General features: G+C 30.4%; 2 protein-coding genes across 2 annotated transcripts; both read right to left on the reverse strand.

Annotated features, from left to right (window-relative positions):
• On the reverse strand, positions 1–24,455 carry LOC124494579 (uncharacterized). Its single transcript, XM_047057774.2, has 5 exons — positions 23,430–24,455; positions 10,765–11,098; positions 6,226–6,393; positions 6,075–6,151; positions 1–1,233 (listed from the first exon to the last, which is right to left on the reverse strand). The coding sequence occupies exons 1-5, from the start codon at positions 24,329–24,331 to the stop codon at positions 279–281; spliced, it is 2,436 nt and encodes an 811-aa protein (XP_046913730.2). The 5' UTR covers positions 24,332–24,455; the 3' UTR covers positions 1–278.
• On the reverse strand, positions 24,430–27,984 carry LOC142597356 (uncharacterized). The gene is made up of 2 exons (XM_075728940.1): positions 27,716–27,984; positions 24,430–25,278 (listed from the first exon to the last, which is right to left on the reverse strand). Exon 2 carries the CDS (start codon positions 25,252–25,254, stop codon positions 24,430–24,432), a length of 825 nt encoding a protein of 274 aa, XP_075585055.1. The 5' UTR covers positions 25,255–25,278; positions 27,716–27,984.
• Positions 27,985–27,996: the final 12 nt, after the last annotated feature.

The raw sequence follows: 27,996 nt of genomic DNA on the forward strand, positions 1-27,996 counted from the left end.
TTTTCACATTAATTGAATTTATTAAGAATTAGAATTGAATCAAAAAAAAACAATCGTGAGATACATTTAATTAATCGGTAATTAAGGTGTTATCAAAATAAAATATGCGCGATTATAAATATGATACATATATAAGTTTGTTTTTTGTTTGTTTTTTTTCCATTTTTTTTTTCTTGATTGATTGATTTGTGAGAACATTGAAAAATTGATGATGAAATTGTGTGACTAAAATATTTACATCAAATATAATAATATGAGTAGGAGAAAGATCAATTTTTTTAGGCTACTGATGCAGTTTCATTTGTTGTGGAACGTTTCGGTGATGTTGATGAATTATTGATGGTTACATCAATCATCGTGGTGGTTATATTATTATTATCCAATTCTTGTTTTATTGATTTTGAATCTGGTGATAATTCCAACATTCGTGATATTGATTTTTTTTCTGTTTCAATGTTTGTTTTTGTCGTGAAAAATGTATCCGGTGATGGAATCTGTTTATTATTGTGTATTATTGGTCCCAAATGATGATGATGATTGGATGTTGGTGATGTTGATGGTTGTGGTGGTGGTGGTTGATGTGATTGTGGTTGCTGTTGTTGTTGTTGAGCGGTGGACATTGTTGGACCATTTCCATATGCAGCAGCAAATGCAGCCCATAATTGTGGATTCGTTGCCAATTGTGTTGCAGCTAAATTAAAATTTGATGATCCATTTAGATTTGAGCTTTGATGAACAGGTGATGAATCGGGTGGTGGAATGCGTCCATTATTATTATTATTGCCTGATAACATTGCTGCAGCATACCATGGATTTTGCATATAAATCTGTTGTAATTGTTCAATTGATGGTGATGATTGTGGCTGTTGTTGTTGTTGTTGCTGTTGTCCGGTTGCTTTTCCACCAGATGATGGCGGTGGTGGTGGTGGTGGTGGTGGACATGCTGGTACTGACCATAACATTGATGGATTCGATGCAAATGGATGGCTACCAACAGGAAATTGTTGACCAACAATATCAGAAAAATTGGCTGGATTTCCCGTACCTGGTGGTAATCCAAATAGCATACGTTCACGTATAAAATTTGCCATTCTTGGATCAGTAATATCTGGATAACCGGGTATTGGTGGCATACTAAATGGTGATCCAGTAGCGGCGGCAGCAGCTGCAGCTGCAGCAAAAAATGATCTAGCCGTAAAACATTGATCGGTCATCATTGATTCCATTGTTTCACTGTTGTTATATAAAAAAAGTAAATCATTAGTAATGAGATCGAGAGAAAGAGAGAAATAAAAAAAAACTCGAAAAACAAGATCATAAAACACACATACACACCACTGAACAAGAGAAGAAATAAGAACGAAGAAAAAAAAACTAAAAAAATTAATTTCAAGACAAGGACAGTGTGTGTGTGTGTGTGGCTTCACTCTTCTCTAATCGTCATTCTCTTAATCCGTAAATTAATGGCTAATTTGCTACGACTTTCATCAAATTGTTAATAATACGTCGTCAAATTAAATCCGTTTATTTTATTTTATTTTTTTTCAAGGATTTCAAAACTCTGACCACTTATGTACTGATGCAAAAACCCCATCATTCAACACAATGATAATTGAATTAAATCAAGAAAAAAAAACAAAACAAAACAACAAAATGACATTTTGGATGATAAATTTTCTAAAAACTGAATATTTCCAGAAAATTTGTATCAAAAAAAAACTTTTGTAGATCAAAAAAAAAAATAACAACAATTTCCGTTCAATCAGCTGCTGTCCATCAATTCAGAAATGATTAAATTTTTTTTGTGTTCGTTTCAATGGAAAAAAAAGTAGCAGCCGACATTTTTGAGCAAGAAAAAAAAAGTGATCACTGACCGGCTGATCACGATCCAATCATGATTTGATTTTTTTTTCTTCTTCTTTTTCTTCAAAAGCATCGATGAAAATATTAAAAAAAAAATAGAAATTTTCCATGTGTGTGAGTGTGAAATCAATGAAAGAATGAAAAAAATGAAAAATTTCCAATGAATAAAAGTGGCCAATTTATATGTCATCATCATCATCATCATCATCATCATTGAGTTAAAGTGGTAAGGATGAGCTTTTGATGTTTGATGTATAATCAATGTTTGGCCATAGCCATCATCATCATCATCATCATCATCATCAACCGAAACCAATATATATATCTTTACGAGCAAAGAGAAAAAAAAACTGACCTAACCATAATGGAAGATCGTGATTAGTACAACCTCGTCGTGTTCATCATCATCATCGACTTGTGATGATGGCTGATTTTTTTTCCTGATGATTCGTCTTTAAGAAGCCGGCCTCATCAACATTTGAAACAACAAAGAATTGATCAAAAAAAAGGCGAGAAAATTACCCGAAAAAAAGAAATTGACCAAATTTATCCCTTCCATCTATTTATTCAACAATCAGAATTTTTTTTTTGCTGGTTGATTTAAACTAGATCAATCACTGAATATAATAATGTCATCGTGTATATGGCTAAAGCCAGCCAGCCAGCCAGCAGCTGCATTGTGTTGATGTTTTTGGCAATCAAACATATAAATATAAAAAAAAGATAATTGCAGCAACGACGAAATCAAATCAAAAAAAAAAATCCCAAATTGATCCACACATGGTCAAAGATCAGCAAAAAAAACCAAAACCAAAAAAAAAAAATTGATGCGTCGGCCAACACAAAAAAAAACGGGCAAGCCGATCCGAATACACATGTGCTTCAATCAAGTGATGCTAAATTAGTCGCACACACACACACAAAAACACAAACAGACCGAAAAAAAAGTTTCAATATTGTGTAAAAGTGTTGCGCTAAAATGATGAAATGGAAAAAAATCCAATAATGTGTGTGTGTGTGTGTGATGTTTTACCTATCACGGTAAATTAGTCAGAAAAAAAAGAAGACGAAAAAAAAATTTCACATTGAAATTATTCGTGTGTGTGTGTGTGTGTGTGTGTGAGAAACTCATTACCTATCTAGAGGAAAAAAAATTGATTATTATTTCAGACGATAATAACTGTCTGTGTGTGAATGAGTATAGTGATGATCAAATAGAGTTTGACCGCATCATCGATTGATGATCAAGAGAATTTTTCGTTGTTGTTGTTGTTGTTGTTGATTATGAAAATGATGCACTGGTCATCGAGGCAATTTACAGTGTGTGTGTGTGATAGTGTTAATTAATATCACTAATTAATATTGATTATAATCATCATCATCATCATCAAAAGGATCGATTATAATTTATTCGAAAATATCATTTTTCATTTTTGTTTCGAGAGAAAAAAAAAATTTTTTTTTTCCCAATAGATTTTCACATTCTCGAATCGATCAATCATTTTTTCTCACTTCTATCTATGGGGCGTTTATTTCTTATTTTTTTTTCTTTGAATATTAATGATTTACAGTGTGACTTTTTTTTCCATCATCATTCTTCGGTGGTAAAGAAATTGTTTTCAAAATAAAAAAAAATTCAAATGATCCAGATCACCGGTTCAAACAAACATGTGTTTGTCAACATGATTTGGTCAACATGTATGTAGTCAAAATGCAAAAAAAAATCGCCCACACACATAGAACACACACACACACAGCCAGCAGATGTGTGACAATTTTTTTTTGTTCTTCGGAAAAAATGAAAAAAAAAAATTTTTTTTTTGAAATCTTTAAAAATTCATCAAACAGAAAAGTACACAAAACATTAATCAAAAAGATGATTAATTTGAAAATTGAAAATTTTTCTTTTTTTTGGTTTAAACCAAAATGAAAAAATGGCTAAACTTTGCATATTCATCATCATCATCATCTTGATCATTAATGTTTGGGAAATGTTTGTTCAACAAATAAATGGAATCTGGATTATTAAATTGAGAAACATGAGATTCTGAATTCTTTTGAAAACAACAACAACAACAACAAAAATTCATTCATAGTCGATGAATGAATAAAATGTTATGCTCGGAAAAATTTGTTTTCATAAAAATCTTTTTTTTTTTTGATTGTGTGATAATATCTCACCAGTGGGAGCAAGAGAGGGTAGGTTATGATCCATGATGATGATATTGTTATTGTAGCACGCGACCATCAAGTTTGTTGTTTTGAGCATCTTGAGCATCTTGATTTTTTTTCTTTTTTTGGCTACTTGAAAAAGAATTTCGTTTTTTTTCTGATGAGAATAAGAATCATTGTGTGTGTGCGATATGTGATACATCATAAATTATGAAAAAAAAAAATTCAAAATTTGATTCATTAAGAATTCAGTAATGTTTTGTGGCTGGCTAGTTTTATTATTTCTTTGTTGAAAAAGTTCATATCATCAATAATCATCATTGACTTCTTTTTTTTCAAGATTTTCAAGATTTTTTTTTTCGGTTTTGCATACCAAAGCAGTGAAATTATGGTAATTTTATCGTCCTCACTGTTTTTTTTTTTGCTGCTGTTGCTGCTCACTCATGTGTTCAATGTATCCATGTACACAAACACAAAGATGTGTTTATCATCCAAAGAAAAAAAAATATCCATCATCAGAGAGAGAGAGAGAGAAAAAAATCAGTGCCACACAACAGACTCGAACTTTGACATTTTATTACACACCACACACATACATAAGACATCATCATCATCATCAATAGAACAATAACCTTGAACAAAAACAAAATAGAATGATGATTCACAAAATAAAATCATCAAGAATAATTCGAACAACAAAAAAAAAAAAAAAAAATACCAAAACACCACACACAAACACACGACACAATGATGATGATGATGAAATGATAATCGTAAAATAAAAAATTCCATCAAATGTGATGATGATCACCATGATGACAACAAATAACAAAATCACTGATCATCATGGTGGCTTTTATTTTTACCGTCTATTTTTTGTGTTTCTTCGGTAATCGGCCACACATACACTCAAATCATATACATTTGTATATCAATAACCAAAAGCAACAACGAAATTCTTTGTTGTTGTTTTTTTTTGATTATGGCCAATCAAGATTTTGCACTGAAAAAATATTTTTTTGGTAAAATTCATGAATGAATGGACATGGAAATGTTAATGTTTGATGAATCGTTTGTTTGTGGAAACAGAGAACAAGTCACCACAAGATAAAGAAACGATTAGATATGACATGGATATCGAGAACAAGAGAAATAAATCAGAACAACAACAGTGTGGTTGTTGTTGTTGTTGTTGTCGATTTCGTTTTTGTTCAGAATTAATGATCAACAAAACTGAAGAAAAAAAATGATAGTGACAAGTGGACAATTTGTTTGTGACAAATTTTGTATTTACAATCAATCAATCTACTGATTTATCGAAGAACTAATTTGGTTTTTTTTCCGAGTTTCATTCATCATATTTTTTTTGTTTGGTTGTTTTCTAATACTACACACATATTTATGGCATTGAATATAACAGGATTATTGAATTGCGAATCAAAAAAAAAAAAAAAACGATCATGGTGGTATTCACTATTCTCATGATGAAATTTTCAAATGAAAAGTGGCTTTACCTTTCACTTGTCAAAGATTATCATACCAAAATTGTAAATGACATGACTGAAATGATTTGAAAATCATCATCAAATTTACGTAGTTTATTAATTACATTCAATTAAATGAAAAAAAAACCAAACGAAAAAGAAAAAGAAATCAATCGAAAGCATGAAGAAAAAAAAATTCATCACAGCAAGTAAGCAAATCAAGCAGCGACAGGAAAGAGAGAAGAAAAAAACAAGAAAAATTATTGTAATTTTCTCTAGAAAATGTCTTGTGAATCAACAAGTGAAATTCTTACGTGTTATGAAATCTACAACTTGTTGCATGCAGAAGAAAAAAAAACGACAACAACCAGAAAGATTTATATCTATTATATCGGCTGAATCATAGGATAAATGATGATTATGTTTTTTTTCGCCTCAAAGTTCTACACACACAAAAAAGTTGTCGATGCATTCATTATTTTAACACTTAATCTTCTCATTTAAATACATTTTGTTATACAGCAGGAAATTCAATGGAAACAAAAAACAACTTACCGATCAAGATCGGATAAACGGCTAGAATCACGGAATCCTTTTGCAAATGGATTGGAATCAATTTTTAGTTTAGTTATCTGGGGGGAAAAAAAATTCAATTTAAAATTTAAAAAAACAAAATTTTTCGCAACCAAAAAAAAAAACAACTTACCAATTGATTTTGATAGGCAGTAACGGCTGTGAATACCGTTTCAGGAAATATAAATGTACGATGTAATTCGGATTCAATATCAGTGATTGGCATATTGAAATATTGTGGATTTTTTCTTATTATCAAATGTATACGTGGTTGATAACGATGCATTGAATTCAGTACAATCTATATGAATGAATGTGAACAAATGAAACAAAAAACAAAAAAAAACATCAATTTATGCAGATTAGATTATTAGATAATTCTGAATGAAAAAAAAATCTGACTCAATGATGGTGATGATGATAATTCGACGCCATCATCATTATCATTATCGTTGTCGTCGTGGTTCATAATAAAAAAAAAAATTGATTTCAAGTGAAAAAAAAACATTAAAAACCGCCCTAAAGCGACAAATGGTCATTTATCAGAAGAAAAACATGTTTTTTTAGCAAATCAAAACGAAAAAAAAATACCAAATTATTTTCAATTAATAATCGAAAATTTTGTTGAAAAAATGTATCATTTTAATGGCGTCGATGATAATGATGATGATTATGGTGATTATTACGCGTGTACATGTTTCGACTAATTGCTTTACGATGATGGACTGCATAACAATTTTTTTAAATTTATTTTGAATTAATTTATCATCATCATGGTTCATGATCATCAAAAAAAAGTGTCATGTGAAATGCAGAGAAAAAAAAACGTGTTAAAGATGTTCAGGTGTGTACAATTTTCAAATCAAATCAAATGATAATTATCATTTGAGACTTTTTCTTTCTATATCGATCTCTTGATCATCCGATCGATTGATTGATTGATCAATAAACATTTGACATTCAATCAAACTGGGTCCGTCGGTACGACTGGACTTTTAATGTCATAATTGGAAATTAGCGATTAACACACTCTACACACAAACAGTGGAAGAGAGCTAGAGAAAACACAACTTTCAAAGCTTCTTTGACCAGTAAAAACAAAAAACCAGATCGAAATAATTATCTAAAATGAAAATGACATTTATACAAGGTCATCATCATCATCATCATATGATGATTATTTTACAATAAAAAAAAATTAGTAAAATGTTTTAGGGCTTGTTACAAGTGTTTGTGTGTGTGCGTCTAATCTGTACCAGAAAGAAAAAAAAATTCAAAAGAATCATTGTATGGACAACACAAACATATAGACATCAATCTGATTATTATCATCATCAAACCTTCAAAAATGACGAAGAAAATAAAGTCAGGTAAAAAAAAAACTGTCAGTTTGATGAAAAATAAAGTGAGAGAAAAACACTTATGGCCACCACCACCACCACCATTATTGCATTAAATGTTCAATGATAATGGACACACACACACACACAAACACAGGTAAAACATGCGACAAGCTGATAAGACCAACAACAAAAAAAAAGATGCCAGATTTGAAGGCAAACAAAAAAAAAGTCGTTATTTCAAGTCCAATTTGTGATACTACCGCTGCTGAAACCATAAGATTAGATGTTGATCATTAGTTTTTTTCCCAAAGTGGAATGAATAAAAAAAAATTGATCATACAATTTTGTTCAAACAATTAGAAAACCATTTAAGTGTAATAAAAAATAAAAAAAAAACAGGAGAAAAAAACATCAAATAAACCAACGCTTTTTTGGCGATATAAATGATAAATGGAATATAAAATGACAAAACACACACACACACACACACACGCACGTTTTATAGTCATAGATTTGTTTCAATAGAAAAATAAATGATAAAACAATTTGTCGCAAATTTTGACTGACTGGCGCCAGAATTGATAATTGATGATGATGTTGATGATGATGGTAAATGAAATGTCAAATGACAAAATGTGTGTGTGTGTATGTGATATAGACAACATACACACACACATTATAGGACAGGTTAATTAAGGTAGGAGACGACAAAAAAAACTTGAAAATTTAAAGGTAAATTCAATATACACAGATACACAAACATAAACACACTGGACGCATGAGTACAGCTGTCAAACAAAATGATGATGATGATACAATTTATTCAGTGAAAACAAAAACAATTCAATTCCATTTCTCAATTGACCAAATGTTAAATTTTTGAGTGCGTGTGCGCAAATTAAACATAAATAATAAACAAACAAACAAACAAACCAATAAAATCAATGTTTTCCAACAAGAAATTGATTCGTTGTTTTTGTTTTTGTTGTTGTTGTTGTTTTTGTTTGATGGCCTGTTTTATATTGATGTTAATGTGTTATTTATATATTTTTTTCTATCGATCAATAATGGTGTGAATGCATCGAAAATCAACAAAATAAGATTCCCATTGAAAGTTGCCACAGAAATTAGACATTTTTCACAACAGAAAAAACAAAACAAAAACAAAAACAACAAAAAAAACATTACAGACAAGCTCCATTAGTCTTAAATGATGATGAATATTTGAATCTTGGCGGCGGACATCTTTTGGATCACCAATATTGCTCTCTCTCTCTCTCTTCATCGCTGTATGAATTGAAAAATTACAAATAATCACCAAAAAAAAACTGACTGACGCCAAAGCCATTTACCCATCACCATCATCATCATCATCAGACAAATTTTACGATGTTTAACGTTGCCAATTTTTGTTTTTGTCGTCTATCAATCAATATTTACAATCGGTAGATTCATCTCGGATTTTTTTTTTTATTTCAAGCAATTGAATGCATGCACAGAAAAAAAACACCTTAAACACACACAGGTATGGATCGAGCAATTTCAATAACAACAACAACGACTGAAAAAAGTCTTTTCTTTTTTTTTTTTTTTTTTGTTAGCCGCGTCTGAAAATTATTTTGGCGGCCATGATAATAGACACATGATTATCGTCAACTCTATAGGCTGAAGAAATGACTAACTGGCTGACTGACTGATTGATTGAATGGCTGATTTCATATCTTATCATCAACCAGGAGGCATTAGAAAGAAATGTCTTGAAATTTTATTTTTCCAAAGAAAAAAAAATTAAAATCAACCATCAAATGTTGTGGATGAAATCCTTTTTTTTGTTTGTTTGTTTGTTTGTTTGTTGTTCAAAATTTTAAAATTGATGAATATTCACCATCGTCATCATCAACAAGTCGTAAATATTGGTGGTAAAAATTATCGATCATCAAAACTATATAGCAATTGTCAATGGAAATAAAAAAAATGATCAATTGAAATCGATCATCATCATCATCAATTGTTCAAAATGGCTCAAACACAGAGACATTATTTACATTTTATTTTATTTTTTTCGTATTATGATGAATGAATCGCATATAAATCGACGATAAATTCGTCATAATCATCATCATCATCATCGTCGTCGTCAATAAAAATAACAAAAACATTATCATCATCATCATCATGCAATTCTGCATTCGAAACGAATGGAAATGAATGAATGAATGAATATGCAAAATTTACCGAAAAAAAAAACAAACGCAACAATCAAACAATTTCATGTTCTCGGAAAAAAACCAAAAAAAGAAAAACATTTTCACGAAAACAAATCAAAAACAAACAAACGAAAACAGAATGAAAAAAAACAAGCCGAACAGGTCGACAATTTGACGATTGGCACGTTAACGGCTCATTCATTCATTCATTTATTTGGATGTTGAATTGTTGTTGTTGTTATAAGCAATAACAATAACAAAAACACCATTAACAACAACAACAACAACAACAACAACAACTAAATAATAATAATAAAAAAATTCTTCAATAGATTTATAAAGCGCGAAAATAAAAAAAAATTCCAAGGTCATCACACTATCATCTATTTTCATTCTTTCATTCTAGAGAGAATAATATGTTATTGATTATTAGAATTTTATTTTTTTGCGAGATTTGAATTTTTATTTTTCAAATAATAATAAATGATCAGTAAACGACCGCACACATTGATGATCAATCAAAATATCATTTGATTGATCAATAACATCATCATCATCATCGTCGTCATAATCTTTGTATTTTTTTTTACACGAAAACACACCAACAACAAACAAACATAATAATTATTATCACTATTGAAAAGCTTTGAATATCAATGTTTTGAAATGAAAACAACTGGAGAAAAACAACTTTGAATATTGCAGTAGTATCGATCTTCTTCTTCTTCTTCTTCGATCATCATCAACACTTGGAGTGGTCGTGTTTGAAGGTTATTAATTTTTTTGTTTTTTTTTCCATTTTTGAAAAGCCGATTGACACATGTAAATTAACCACAATTGTGTCATCATCATTTATCGATGATGTGGAAGTGATCACGATGTGTGAGGTATTTTTTTTTTTTTTTTTATTATATATCACCGATTCAATCCAGAAGAAAAAAAAATCGAATTGAATTGTACAAATTCTGACAGTCAATAATAACGATGATTTACACATGTCTCTCAAATCAACGTGTGAGTGTATTTTTTTTTTTTTTTTTTTTTGCAAATGAGAAAAATGTATAAACTTCGAACAATCATCATCAATCAATCAATTGAGAGAAAAAAAAATTTCAAACTTACATGTCCACTTTTATCCATTTCATTATTGGTCAATTTAACCTTTTCAAATGAGATCACTTGTTTACGTAGCTGTTCAATTGAATACGGTGTATCCGGATGTATATATAAACGTGATGGTGATGGTGGATCTGCTTTACCGGCAACTAGCCATGAACTACGATGATATGCATAACGATAACGTTTATTATCGATTGGTATTATATCCATACAAACATAGAATCGAACATCATTTTGATGATGATGATGATGATGATGATGTGGATTATGGGCCAACATTGATGCGATTGTTGTTTCAATACCGGAAAATGAACAACGTAATGTTGGAAACATTCGTCTAAGAAGAAAAAAGAAAAGAAAAGAAAAAAATGAAACAAAAAAAAATTTATTAATATTGTAACAGTGAATGGACATTGGCCACTAGAGTGTTATAATTAATGATATTTTGTAAATGAACGAAAAAAAAACACATTTCGGGTTCAGGTCGGCTTTTCTACTCTTCAATCATGATGATGATGATGATGATCAAAATCCATTGATGATGATGATGATGGTGTAATTGGTCAGGCGGATCAAGTAAGAGATTAATTGTTTTTGTTGTTGTTCATTCCACTATGGTACTACTACTAGTAGAGTGTTACCATGTCCAAATTGACCACAAAAGAAAAAACGCTTTTTTTAAGTAATTTTGTAAATTTAAAAATCGTTCCACACTCATAAAAGGACATTTTTTTGGGACCAGGTGCAACAAAATTGATTATCATTATCTATGGTCATGGTCTGATTTTCATTTTCATTTTTTTTGCTGGTCCCTTTGGCCTGCAAATCTGCATAATTAATTGCCACTTATAATTGGGCCGACTACCACACAGACACACACACACACATCTGTCAAGAAAAAAACAATTTGTCTCTCTTTCTGGGAATCGTTGTTGTTTATCACGTGTTCGTTTTTTCGTTTTCAAAGAAAAAAAATTTTTAATTCAAGAAGATGAAAAAAACTCAAAGAATAACACCTTGTTCATCATCATCATCAGGAAAAAAATGAATAAATCGTGAAATTGACCATCGGTCAATAACTTTGATAAACCCAAAGAAAATAAGTGATTGCTTACACACACACAAACACACACACCCCTCATTCAATACCAATAAAGGTAAAAGTGCCAAAGTGGTAATTATTAATACAACAACAACAACAACAACAATCATATTTGATGATGATTATCATTATGATAATTATATAGTTTTCATTATTATTATTTCCACAGAAAATCAAAGCAACAGCTACACCTCTTATTTCAATCTAGGATGGATCATCATGATGATCATCAACATTTTTTCTTTTTGAATCTTTGATTTGGAGCCAATTAGCCATTATTATCATTTTAAGATGGAAAAATATACCGGCGGCACCAATATATCTATATTCACACACACACACACACACCAGGGCATCTAATCTTCCATCATCATCATCACCATCATTGTTGATCTCAAATTTTCACACACACACACACATATGAATACAATCCTTGCTCTGAAGATTCACAAGTTGGCCAGTTATTTTTTTTTACACGATCACACTTCAACCATCATCATCATCATCATCATCATCGATGGATGTTGAGAAATCTTGTTTTTCTTATGTTTTTAATCAGCCAACCAACCAACCATCCAACCAACCAAATAATGATAATAATAACAATGTTGAATAACTTCTTAATAGATACTAGATATTGAAAAGGCGAGGCAATGTGAATGAACCATCATCATCATCATCATTATCATCGATAGATAATCCTATCCTTATGGACAATAATGATAATGTGTTATTATTGCCAACAGATACACACACACACACACACACACACACACACACACACACACACACACACACACACACACACACAATGTGAGAAATGCTCGATTCGATCAAAACATTAATCAATCAGGATGTGTGTGTGTTCGATCAATAATACAAAAAAAATCTTTAGATATTGAAATTTCATTTATATAGGGCTTAATATTGAATTAATTTTTTTTTGTTGTTTCTGTTTCTGTTTAGACAGAAATTTAACACTATCACACCATATCAACATAATTATCAAATTCGAATTCAACAGGTTAAATAAAAAATGGGTTCATTCATTTAAAAAACAAAAAACAAAAAATTTATCAATTCAGTTGAATCCAAAAGTCAATGTTTTTTGTTAGACATGCGTGTCAGGGCGTTAATGTTACGCATTAATTTGCTCTATAACCAAAAATAAAAATAAATAATGTGACGCCATTGTGTGTTGTCATCATCATCGTAATCATTATTATCAAAATATTTTTTTTCGGTGTTCTAAAAACAAAAGAAAATTTTTTCCAATCCAATCTGATCATAATTTTATGGACCATTTCAATATTTTGTAATTATGATTCTATATGATTCTGTGATAATGAATTTTTGGCCAGAAAAAAAAGAATCTTCTACATTTAATCATTACTAGTGGTTACTATTTATGGATTCTTTTTCATCACAAACGAACAAACAAACAAACAAAAACATTTGCCGCTTCAAATATTATTTTCTTGAAGGTCATAGGTCATATCATATACATCAAAAAAAAAAACAGAAGACATTTGCCGACAGAATTTTTGTCTTCTTTTTCTTCTTCTAATCAATTTGATTAACCAGTTCATTCTGTTATTATTATTGTGTTTGATGATTATGAAAGCCTTTCATGGCAATATACAATAAACACACACACACACGCACACGCACACAAAAATACCGACAAACAAAAGCAGTAAAAGTGTTAAACCAGATGGATCCATCCATTTTTTTTTTGGATAACTTGTAAACTCACATAATCGAAGCAGAATCAAGAAAAAAAAAACAACACACAAAACCATAATGATGTTTTTTCAAAAATACAGAATTTTCACAAAAAAAATTGATTTTTTTTTGCACAGAAAATTGAAAATTCAAAACCGCACGGGAAATCAATTCCGATTTTTTTTTCATCTCCCGATCCTATTTGATTGTGCCGAATTTGTATAACAACAACAATAATAACAACGAAAAAAATTCGTGAGAACGTAAACAACAACAACAACAAACAAGTAAAAGCACGCATTCTCGTTCAATTGATTCGGCATTTTTTCTTTATCATTTTTTTTCGTTCATTCATTTAAAAAAGAAATCAAATGTTTGGGTGTTTGATAATTAAAATTCATTAACAAGCCAACATCATCATCATCGTAATCATTAACGATGAACCGACAAACTGAAAAACAAAACAACAGCAAAATATTACAGCTTTGGGTGCTAAACAAAAGTTAGGTGGAAAAAAAACAATTTTTTTTCTTCTGGTCAAAGAGCAACAGATTGAGAAGAGAAAAAAAAACTTTGGACATTTGGGTTTTTCATCATCATCATCATCATCATCATCAATGGTTTACACCATCCATTATTCACTATAGCCATCATCATCATTGAAAGATTGAATAAATCTGAATTGTATTCATGAAAAAATAGAGAGATAGATGTTGCTTCTGCAGTTCATCGTCATCATCATCATCATATTTAGTGGGTAAACGAGAGAATGAAAATTTTTACAAGAAAATAAAGAAAAAATCTACCGACTGACAGAATGAAATTATTAGCTCATGATGATGTTGATGATGATGAATTTTTTTTGATGTTTTACCGACGAAATACGACAATGATGATGATGATGATGATGCTATATTTATAGAAAGACACCTTGAATTTACAAGTGAACAGAGAGAAAAAAAACCATTACCAGCAGCAGCATCAATAATAATATGACTATATAACAGCATCACACTACCACAATCAATGATAACAACAACGTATCTATTAATAATTGATTCGGGTTATTATTTCCCGTATATTGATCATCACTGGTTGTTGTTTTTTTTCTGTTCAATTTACACTTGTTTTTTTTCCATTGATTATCAGCGAAAATTCATTTTCAATTTTTTTTTTTTCATTCCAACAGAGGTAGAGAGAAATTGGTTCCGATTCTTTTATTTCATTTTTTTTTTCTTTTTTTGATTGGCATCATTACCATCATCATCATCATGTAATGATTGACTAATGATGGCGGTGGAAATGTGTGACTAGATTGTAAATTGATCAATAATTTTTTTCCTTTGATTTTAATCATCGATGACGAATAATGGCAGTGGTGAATAACCAAAAAAAAAAAAATTTTTTCTTTTTTTGTTCAAAAAATTCCATTCAAGTGAGAAGAAAAATTTTCATTTTTTGAAATAATCAGATTTATCAAGAATGAGGGTATATAAAACATTCAACACCAAGTTCACACACACACACACACACACGCAGACACAAATTGAATGAGCAGAAAAAGACACCTGAACAATTAGAGTGAAAATTTTTTTTTTCTACCTGAGACAAATTGTCCATATAATGTATGTATGCATTTCGGCAACAATGTCTTTTTTTCCATTTGTTGTTGCTGCTGCTGCTTGCTTCTAACCTGTAATTTTAAGTCACATGAAATAAAAAGCCGCCCAATAATTATATTTGAATGAATGAATCAATGATAAACACGAGTTGATCATCATCATCAACGATAACAAATGAATCATCATTAGTGTAAAAAACAAAACAAAACAAAATGAAGCCGAATGATTTCTGTTCATGTTTGAGCATCATCATTTACAAAATTTTTTTTTTTTTTTTTGAGAAAAAGTAGCGGCACAGTTTGAAGTTGGCCACAAAAAACTTAAAGTATAAGGGGGGTTTTCATGGAAAAAAAACAAGAATCGAGCCGACGATTGTTTTTTGGAATTGAAAAAAAAAATTCTATACTTATGATGATGATTATGATGACACAATCAGAATACAGGGGCAAATCAAGTTAAATTGATCGAGCAAAAATCAAAAATTTAAAATGTATCATCCTCATCATCATCATCATCATCATCATTCACATGAATTTTGCCGACAAACAAGTGCAAACAAAACAATAACAACAACAACAACAACAACAACAACAACAACAACAACGACAAGTGAAAAAAATGTTTTTAATGATGATGATGATCAATGTTAAAATAGTTGTGTTTTTTTTTCTTCTCTGAAAGAATGCCGCATTCTATTAAATAATAATAAATAAGTATGTATGTCGGTTGAAATAGTCTCTAATCAAGACGATGATTATTATTATGATCATAATGATGATGATGATCAGAGGCGGCAGCGGCAAATAGTTTTTTCTTTCTAGTCTCTGCTGTGGTGTTGGTGGACAAGCCTCTGAAAAAAAACGAATTCAATTAAATCCAATCAATATCTAAATGCGGTGTGATTTGAGAAAAAAAAAGTTATACATCAACCTTTATATGATTATCGATTTCAATCAATCAATTTTTTGACAAATTTTTCCTTCAAAAAAAAAAATGATGATGATGATGAACCACCAATAATCAATCAGTAAACAAAAGGGAGAAAAGCTGACAACAACAACTTGAATTCAATTGAAATTAAAACAAATCGAATCATTAAACTTTAAAATTTCATTATTGTTTTTTTTTTGGTTGTCATCATCATCCTCAATGGAAATTATTTGATAATATTGATGATGATGATGATGAGAAAAAGTGAGAAAATCCATTTTAAATGCCCACACACACATTGAGAAACATTCAATCTGTATGGTGATTGTGGTGGTGAAGATTGCCAAGACAAATGGATCATCATCACCACCAATACCACCAACAAGGTAAGGCATTCTAAATATATAATAATCTTTCACAAGAACGAAAAGAAAAAAAACGTTTGGCGTTAATTAATTAATTAATTCTCCACATTAAACTTCTTATTATTATTACCATGTGTGTGATCGGCTATATTCGGCTGTGTTCAGCATCATCATCATCATAACATTGAACTTTGCACAGGAAAAAAGCTTTTTAGAAAAAAAGTTTTAAAATTTTTTCCTTTTTCTTAACCTTTAAAGAAATATATAAATCTTTGCCGGTGGTCTTTCATGTTTCGGACACACACACACAATAATGATATATAACAACAGGTTCTTAAGATGTAAAAAAAATCGTTTTTTTTTGGGTTGTTGTTGTTGTCGAATCGAAAGATAAATGATCCCGAAGAAATAAGCCATGGATTCATTTCGATTGAATAGAAAATTTTTTTTTCTTCTTTTTTTCGTTTAAAACGAATAAGAATCTTTGATGCAAAAAAATAGACAAAATGTGTGCACTGAATAAAAACAATAAAATCAAATAATCTCAGATACAGAGACAAAATCATTCTGGTGGTGATTGTTACATGGAAAAAAATTGTTAGCATATAACCTCTCTCAAGAGGGTTATAATCAACAACCAAACAACAACAACCCTCGTTATTGAAAATGTTTCCTTTTCCTTTTGCTACTGCTACTGCTGCTGATAGTTGGATGGATGATGAAAATCGAAACCCAGAATGGTATGAAAAGTCATTTTTATAGCGCAGCAAACAAAACAAAACAAAAAAAATAAGCGGTGACAGTTTGCAAGTTAGCTGGTAATTTGAAACAACTTTCACGTGCAAATTTTTTTTCCTTCCCAAAAACAACAAATAACAATTGAATCACAAAATCAATGTTTCAAACGAAAAAAAAAATGATTCGGGCCATTTAGACCATCTGTACCAGTACCAGATAAAGTAGTTTCATCATCGCCATCATTATCACATGGACGTTGTCAGCAAAAAAAAAAAAGAAAAACGTTATTCCACCAGTTAAGTTTAGTTTTTCCTGTGGTGACATTGATGGCTAAAAGGAGGCTGATGCAGATGATGATGATGATGATGATAATGTTTAGTAACGATTATTCACAAGGGTTCTCTTTGCAGATATATTTGTTCCAATTTTCCAGCTTTTTTTTAGTTATTGTGCCTTTTATTGACGTTTCGTTTGTGTTGATTAACTTTCAACAATACAATACGACACACACACACACACACACACACACACACACACACACACACACACACACACACACACACACACACACACACACACACACACACACGAATTCCCGTTTCTCGTTGATATTCATTGTTCAGAGAGAAAATTTGTAATAAATATGTTTTGAATACTTGAAATGAAAGGTAATAATCACGGGATTCGATTGGAAGGCTCGATTCATTCATTCATTCATTCATTTAGCCAATTTTTTTTGCACATATAATCGTCACATTTAGTGTAGTGTGTGTGTGTGTGTGTGTTCAAACAAACGATTATATTAGATTAGCTTTATTTTATTTTTTTTTCCATATGAATAACCAATTTCACACCATAATAGTGTAACAAACAAGAGATGAAAAAAATGTGAAAAATAGAGTGAGAGAGAAACAGCAACAATTTCAGAGTCAATTTTGATTGACTTTGAAATATACGGCAGTTCCAATGGCGTTTTTCACTTGCACACACACACACACAGACAAAAGATTTGGCTACTGGGGTTGGTTTTTCTTTTCTTTTTTTTCTCTGGCATTTGATTATTATGAATGGACCAAACACACAACCAACCAAACAACCAACAAGCAGTACTTGAATTTTTTTTCTATTGTTATATTGAATACAATATGAGTGATTGTGTTTTTTCTGTGTGTGTGGAGAATGAGAGGCGCGATATATTTTCAATATTGAACAATCTCTATCACTATCTGGCTCGTTAACGCCAATCATCAACAACAACAACAACAACAAGTAAACAATACACCTTTTTTTCAATCGACTATTGTGTGCATATGGAATGACAATGATTCACTCTCACTATATATATATATAATATACCCAAGTGAATCAAAAAACAAATTGGTATTAAAAACACCGGAGACCAAATTGTTACCACCACAAGGACTGTATGTATGTCTGGTCGTCTGGATGTCGTTCTCTTTTTCTTTTGGCCATAAATTCAATAGACCAAAAAAAAAAAAAAAAAAATAGATCTAAATCAAATACTACCAAAAATGAATGGAATTGAAAATTGAAAATTCGACAACAATTGAGACCATTCTGAATTTCATTCATAACAGAGATCTGTATTTTCATTGAATGTCAATTGACTTCAAGAAACAGAAATAATCATCAAGTAAAAAAGACACAGAGAGAGAGGAAAAAAATTGAAATTTCACCAAAATACACACACATTGTATTGTATTGTCTTCTCGAACAAAAAGAAAAAAAAACATACACGGATACAAAATGTCCAAACAACAACAACAACAAAATGAAAACAAACAGAAAAAAACAGGAATCTCAAACTTTGAATTGATCTTTATCGTGTTGGTTTTGTTTTGTTTTGTTTTGTTTTGTTTGTTATTATCCATATAATGGCCAACACTATCAACATACACCATGTGTATTTATCATCATCATCATCATCATATGGATGTCATGGATCAAAATAAGGGCAAGATCGATTGCCATTTCGGTAACAACAACAACAATGATGATGATGATGATGAAGTGAAAAATGAAAGAAAAAAAAATTTTCACGAGTCCTCGACAACGATCATCATCAATGTTGATGATGATGATGATGATGACGATGACGACGACGACCATGAATAATGTGGTGCGATTTTTTTTCTCTCCCTCTCTCTCTCTCCCTGGCGATTGTTACCTGAATAATGATGACGATGATTAGTCCAATAGTGTAACAATCATCATCATCATCATCATCATCCATGCAACAATTTTGTTGTTGTTGTTGTTGTTATTGTCGATCATCATTTATTCATTGATCGATCGAAATGAATAACAACAACAAAGTCAATATAGTAGTAAACACTGTAAACTAGGTCCCTATTATCCGGTAATCAACAATCATTTTGTTGTCGTTGTATAAAATAAAAAAAAAAATTTCATTTTCAATCAAAAAAAAAAATCATTTTGAATCGATAAATTTCAAACATACAAACAGAGTGTGAAATTTTTCCATTTTTTTTACGGAAAATGATACTGAATGTTGTCAACAATACTACTAGATAATAATCATGTCCTCATCATCATTACCAAAAATTGTCAGCATAATGATTGGAACAGCAGAAAAAAAATGTTGTGTCGTTCAAAAAAAAAAAAAAAAAAGACCAAAGTCAGCAGGATTTTTATTTCTCAAAGAACAAGAAAATTGACTTGAATTCTGCGGAAAAAAAAATTCAAATTCTGTAATCGAAATGAAATAAATATGATAATTTGCATGAAACACACACACACATACATATTTGACACATTCATATAATCATCATGTTATATATGTGCATAAGCGGCATAAAAAAAAGTGTCAATGTCACACACACACACACACACACACAAAATGACATATTATCTGTGTGTGTGTGTGTGTGCGATTTCTCAGCATTATCAATCTCTAACAGAACAAAAAAATTGTCTCACTATGAGACAACCATCGTGAACCACAAAAAGAAACAAAACAAAAATGAGCAAGTTCATTCATTATATTCTTGTTTTGACAGCTTGTACACATTTGACATTTTTTTTTTGTTTCAACCAAAAAAATGAAAAAAAAATCTTCTATGGTCCTGTGTGGGGTCTCTTTTTTTTGTATTACTAAATAAGTGTTGTGTTCACAATTTTAATCTAATTTTCGCCTTGTGTGGTAGTGTGTGTGTTTATTTCCTTTTTTTTAAAAATTTTGAAATTTTTTTTTTGTTGTTGCAAGAAAAATCTGAATAGCGGAAATGAATGAATGAATGAAAAAAATCCAAACATGCAATAAGAATATTGATTTCAAGAGAAAAAATCATTTTATCACCATTCATTGAAAAATAATCATTATCATTCCATCATGTTGATGACTAATCAGTAAATAAAAAAAAATGGTAAACAGATAAAAATAAAACGTGCCACAAACACACATATAATATTGCCACCATCATCATCATCATCATCATCATTCAATTTGCATATTGCCCCTATCTAAATCAACAACAACAACATAGAAATCAGATCAACTCATAAATATTATTTCTAGCTCATTTATGACCATATCGAACAACAACAACAACAACAACAAGATTTTAATATCAAAAATTGTGCGTAGGATTCCAGTGAAAAAAAAATGAAAAATGAAAATTTCAATATTTGAAATTTGAATCTCAATATTAAAATGTTATGTGTGTGTGTGTGTGTGTGTGTGTGTGTGTGTGTGTGTGTGTGTATGTGGACGATGATCATTATTGAATTTCAGACGCACACACGCACACACATTCAGTCTGTAAAAAGTCAAACCAAACCAAATCAACATCCATTATTCATCAATGATGATGATGATCATTCGTCTACTATGGTAAAAAACATTTTTTCTTGTTTATTACATGATCATCATCATCATCATCATTATGAATGAATAAAAAAAAACACTGAAGAAAACTATCTATAAGATGAATGAAATGAGATGATGATAATGATTAGACTCTATATATCTAATGATTTTTTTTTTACAACTCCAAACTCAGACTTAATAATGATTATGATGATGATGATTTTTGTTTTTTATTTGCAATCACACACACACACACAAAATCTTTATTATCATCATGTTTTTTTTTCGAATAATCATGATTAAAATTATGGAAATCAATAATAATGAAAACAAAAAAAATTTCGATGCATAATGCATACAAACATGCAAATATAGAAAAGTGTTGAAAGGATTATATTATAATCAACGAATAAACCATACAGACATATTTTATTTGTGGTTGTCATCATCATCATCATCATCATCATCATTTGGGTGCTACCGTAGTCATTGTTGTTGTTTATTGAAGAATGAAAAAAAGAAAGAAACAAAATCTTTAGCCTTTTGACCTTTCTTTCATTCTTCTCTTTTTTTTTGCATCATCAAAATTGATTTGATCGACTGTTTTTTTTTTCTTGACAATAAGCGAATAGGATGTTTGATGATGATAAAGATGGCCAAGTCAACATTGAAATTGATTGAAAATGTTGAAAAAAAACCGAGTAATAATGAATGAGTGTTTTTGTGTGTGTGTGTGTGTGTATGTGAAAGCTAAATTCAGTGGAAAGAATTTTTTTTTTGCTCTTTTTGAAAAATTTCTATTTTCGTATACATCATTACCATACCATACCATTTCGAGCTCATTTGTCATTTTGTTCATGCTATTTTTTTCTTGATTCACACACACACACACACATCCAAATCATTAACAAAAAAAAATTGTCATCATCATTGATGAATAAATGATAGATTTGCAATGGCAAAAAAAATTTCCAACATAATTCCGTCATGGGATTCTCAATGATTTTAATCATCGTACAAGAATCAATGATGCCATTGCCGTCGTCGTCGAATGATAACAAAAAAAAAGTCATCAAAATTTTTTTTGCAAAAATAAAAATGATAAGATAGACACAAAACAATAACAACAACAACAACAAAAAAATAATTGTTTTTCACAATTGACAATGTGATCATTGTCAACCCTTAACATAAAAAAACAGGTTAACTTTGTCTTATCCAAAAAAAACAATCAAGAATTCATTTCACACATCTTCTTCTCCATTTTTTTTTTGAAGACGACAATCATCAACATTTATCTAATTTGCATATTTTTTTTTGCTGTAAAAAAATGTCATTGGTGAAGAAATAGCAAAAGCTGCTACTGTGTGTCCTGAAAGATCTATTCTGCTACCACGACGACCAACACCTCCATAATTGTCAATCTTATCTTCTCACTTACACTTTTAGTAATATAATGGAACCAGCAAAAAAAAAAAAATAAGTACCTCAGTCTCGTTCGCAAAAAATTTTATCATCATCATCATCATCATCATCAACCGTGACACTATAGTAACAACAATGACAACGACAACGACAATAAGTAAGTAGTGACAGATGGCAGGAAATGGACAATTTCTGTTGGTTGTTTGCTGTCGTTGTTGTTGTTTAGCCAGGTTTTTTTTTATATATTCAGAAAAAAACTGGCTTTTTTCCCCATATAAATTCATTAATGAATCTATGATACACACACATACACAGACACTGATAGAAAGAACTTTGTCATCATCATCGAATGAATGAATTTCACATTCCCACCACCACCAGCAACCATTATATATAGCCATTAGTCAAGCAAGCTACTTGATTTCTCTCTCTCTCTCTCTCACTCACTCCTAAATGAATTCTGATAAGGTGGGTTTTTGTCATCATCATCATCAATTGGCGACGACGACGACGACATTCAATGATTGTCACCAGGCTTCAGTTCATTCTACTTTTGATGCTTTAGATGCATTATCTAACATTACAAACAAACAAACAAAATAAAATAAAAACACACTCACACACAGCACAAATAGCCCAAATTGAATGATCAAAATTTGAAACCAAATGTGTCTGTGTGCGTGTGTGTGTATAAACCGCCCGAAAAATTGCCAAAAGACTCTTTGTGTGTGTGTGTGTGTCAATTGAGCTTGTTGAGTTAGATGATAAATAGGAAGAAAAAATTTGCACCTATAAATCTATATATTTATTTTGTTTGTGGTGCGACATGCAAATAAATGGTTGAAGAGAGATTGAATAATTGATTGATTGATTGAATGAATGGTGGAAAAAAAATTTGATTTTAACTTTACCTTCCTGTTTTTGTTATTATCATTTCTGTGCCAAGTTCATGAAATTTATCCCATAATTCTTTATTCTCAAGATGACATTCAACTTTTGCTAAATTTTCACAATTATATTTTGGTTTCAATAGAGGTGCATATGGATTATTTGTTGATGTTGTAGTAGTAGTAGATGATGTTGATGAAGATGACGATGATGGTGATGATGATGAATTTGATGTTGCCGGTGAATTATTACGACTTATTGATCGATCTTTATTTAACAGATTTCTTGGCGATTGATTTTTCAATGTTGCTGTTGTAGTTGTCGTTGTTGGTGGTGTTGTTGTAATCAAATCTTTTGAATTCGATGATGATGATGATGATAATGTTGGTGATGGTGAATGAAATGATATTGATCTTGGTGAATCCACTATAATTGCTAATTGTTGTTGTTGTTGTTGTTGTTGTTGCTGTTGTGTTGATGATCCACAATTATGATTAACCATTGGTCCATTATTACTATCTATGGATGCTGTTGATGGTGAAAGACTTGATGGTCGTAATGATTGTTGTTGTTGTTGCTGTTGATGCGGATGTATTGGATAAACAACACCCGGATGATGATGACCACTGTTCATAATACTTGGAAATGATGTATATCCTGCCGCTGATGCAGCAGCAGCAGCAGCAGCCGCAGTATTAAACATTAATGCAGCATGCATTGCTGCAGCTTTTTGTGCTGCTTTCTGTTGTGTATGATGATGATGATGATTATGATTATGAATATTTGACTTAGAATAATCAATCATATCAAAAAATCCATTCTGATCTGGTGATAATGGTTGATTTGGTATTGATGCATTATACATTGATGATGTTGATGGTGATGTTGATGATGATGAGACCGTTAAATTTAAAATACCTTTCATTTGTGATTGTTGTAGCTGCTGTTGTTGTTGTTGTTGTTGACTAGTAGCCAATTCGGCTGTCAATCCTGGTTGAGGTGATGGACGTTGATGATGATGATTTAAATAATGTTGATGATTATTGTTGCTATTATTATTTGAACCAATAATAGCATTGATTGAGAAATCTGTTGATTTTTTGTTGTTGTTGTTGTTGTTGATGTCATCGGTGGTGGTGATTTATTATTTTCATTTATCATTTGAGATCCTTTCATCATTGATGATGCAGCATTGATACGTTGTTGTTGTTGTTGTGTTTGATAATAATGGAATTGTTGAAGATAATTATCTGCTGAATGTGATAATCCAGATGATGATTGTAAATATCCAGTATTTGGACCCATATAATTATTTGCTAATGTCGTAGTTGTAGCGGCAGTGATTGTTGATGAAACTATGGTTGGATCAACTGAATTCGTTGTTGATGTTGAAATTGTCGTTATCATTGATTCATCATTATCATCATCATTTGAATTTGAATTTCCATTATTATGATCTAAATCAGTGGAAATTTTTCTTTTCAACGATGATTTTTGTTGCTGTTGTGGCTGTGATGATGGTTCCATATTTTCTTGATTATTATCAATAACATCTTTAGTATGAACATTATTGTGATGATGATGACGATTTCTGGTGATACCACCACCACTATCAGTATCGGATATAATCGTTGTTGTTGCTGTTGTTGCTGTTGTCGCTGTCGATGATGATGATGATGTTTTTAATTTTTTCTTTTTCAATGATAATGACGGTGGTTTCAATTGATGTGGTTCCATTGATGATGATGATGATGATGGCGGTGGTGGTGGTAGTGGTGGTGTTATATGTATGAATTTTTCACGTGCCACCAATGTTTCTGTTGTTTCAGCAATATCGAGCATATTCATTCATTCAAAAATGAAAAATTTCCTCTGTTTATTGATGAATAAATTGCAGAAAAAAACAAAAAATTAACATTGGATTATTCATAAACATCATAATCAACATAAAAACAAAAAAGACAAGATCAGATAATACATCATCCTATATGAATTTGTTTGCAAAAAAAAAAACCGAACGAAAGAAAAAAGTTCGGGCGTGTTTCATATTACCACACACACACACACACAAAAAACTATCCTATTTCATTGAAAATTGTTCTGTCCATTTTCAAACTAATGAACAAGTGCACTTTAAATCATTTCAATAATAACTTCTCATCATCTGGTCATTTCTTTGCCTTTCAATATATGTTGAGCGGAAATCAATCAAATGTTTGTAAAAAATTTCCACACACACACAAGTTATGCCAAAAATATAATTCTGAAAACCAAATGCAAGCCAACAAAAAAAATGCTGTCATTGAATCAATCAAAAGAAAAAACTGCTCAAAGAAGAGTTGAATGAATAAAAACTGGTCGACAGAAAATATTCCTACACACAGAAAACACAGTAGCACACACACAAAAACAACATTTGATTGAATGAATGATGGATTTGAAAACAGAAAAATGGTAAACTACTCACACACACACAATTAATTAGCCCATTATTATATTCAACATTTGAATTGAAGAACAAGAGAGAAAAAAAAATCTGAAATGTGTCAATCAAATGATTTATGAACTGAATAAATTTCACATAAGAAACCATGAAACAATGATAATGATAATGGTCACACACACACACACACACAGCAAAATTGTTATCGTTGAATAAGAATTTTTTTAGGTGTTTGTTTTCTATTCCTTTGTCCTGTCTTTATGAATTTTTATGTTTAATTACCATTGAAACCATTGTTCTAATTTATAATAATAAAAAAAAAAATTGAGGATGACCAGAATTTCGATTCCATCGTCACAAATTTTTTTTTATTTCATTTTAATGACACCAACAATTGAAGGTCACACACACACACACACAGAGATAATTACATGATGATGAATTCCATTCATCCATGTTTTGTGACATATTGTTTGTCACAATCATAAGTTTTCTGTCACATCTATCAAATTGACATTTACCTTGATTTTGTTTTTTTTCCAATCAGAATGAGTTAGTGATTAGATGAAAGAATGTGTGACACTTGTCACCTATATCACAAACCGCTACACACAAATATAAGCAAAATTACCGAGAATTTATAGTGTCAAATTTTTCATCATTTTTTTTCTGGTTGTCACAAATTTTTTCAAATTTAGACAAAAAAAAAATAAAATTTCAAACACTTGGTTGTCAATAATTGAAAAAATTGTTTATGACAACCATATGATGATTATGGCTTTTGTCGTTGTCATATTTTGTTCATCTGGATGTCAATAATGATGATGATTTGGTAGTTTTTTTCACAAAAAAAAAAAAAAAATTTCACCAATTTTATCATCATCATCATCATCATCATCATCATCATCATCATCATTAACATTATCGTCATCATTGTTCATCATAATTCATGATCGACGAACCGAATCGAAAATACATATTTTTTTGTTGCACACTCGAATCGATTCCATGTTTTTATATGACACTAAACATCATCATCATAATCATCATTGAAATGAATGCAATTTTTTTTTCATGTGTACTCGGTTTTTATATATAGCTAGGAAATCGAAACAAAACAGAAAAAAAATTTGCATAAATATTCCATTTATTATATACAAATGAAAATGAAAAAAAAAAATTTCAATTATACTTGTCCTCAGTTCATTTACAAGTTTTTCATTTTATCAACACATACAGACTGAATAGGACATTATATTTTAAATTCAAATTGATAACAATAATGACGGGTGTATAGTGTGTACAAAAAAAAAATGCTGAGAAATTGTCATCAAAATCATAGAATTTCAAATGAAATACAAGGGCGTTTTTATTTTCTGTAAGAAAAAAACTACCTAAAACTAAAAGTCAAGTGTCTGATAAAGTGTTAATAATTGAAAAACAATCATCATCATCATCATAGTGATGAGGATTTTTTTTTTTATATTAGATAATTGATCAGGATATAGTTTTTTCCATTGCAATTATCAAATGACAATGGTGTGAGAAAATTTGCCATTTGTCATTCATTTATACAAAATAGCCTCTTTCATATCAACATTGACACTTTTTTTGATAAATTGATAATTAATCAATAATCAATGATTCGATAAAATACACACACACACAGTGAAAACATAGATATTTAAAATCATCAGACAATCATTTCTCTTATACTTGCACAGCAGTAGCAGAATTTTGGCAAGAAATTAAAAAACACTTGAAATCACACAGAAATTCCCAAATCAGTACACACAGACACACTGTATTATTTCACATTCAAAAGTTCAAAATTTATAGACAATTAGAAAAATTCAATAAATTTACCGGAAAAAAAAACAAACGAAATGTAAATCAAAACAAACACGTCGATGATGATCAATGAATTGCAAATGATGATGTGACTGAAACCGAAGAATTCGATTTAATTAATGGAAAAAATGTTTGCCGGTAATGATTGATTGAGAACAATTGGAAAACAAAAACACACTCATACACACACACAAACACGAAAAAGGAATTAGAATAAATCACCAGGAAAAAAACAGTGGCCAAAAATATTGTCATCATATATTGTTGTTGTTGATACAACCAAAAAAAAAAAAAAA

The sequence above is a fragment of the Dermatophagoides farinae genome, chromosome 3 (assembly GCF_024713945.1).
Source record: "Dermatophagoides farinae isolate YC_2012a chromosome 3, ASM2471394v1, whole genome shotgun sequence".
Taxonomy (NCBI): Eukaryota; Metazoa; Arthropoda; class Arachnida; order Sarcoptiformes; family Pyroglyphidae; genus Dermatophagoides; species Dermatophagoides farinae.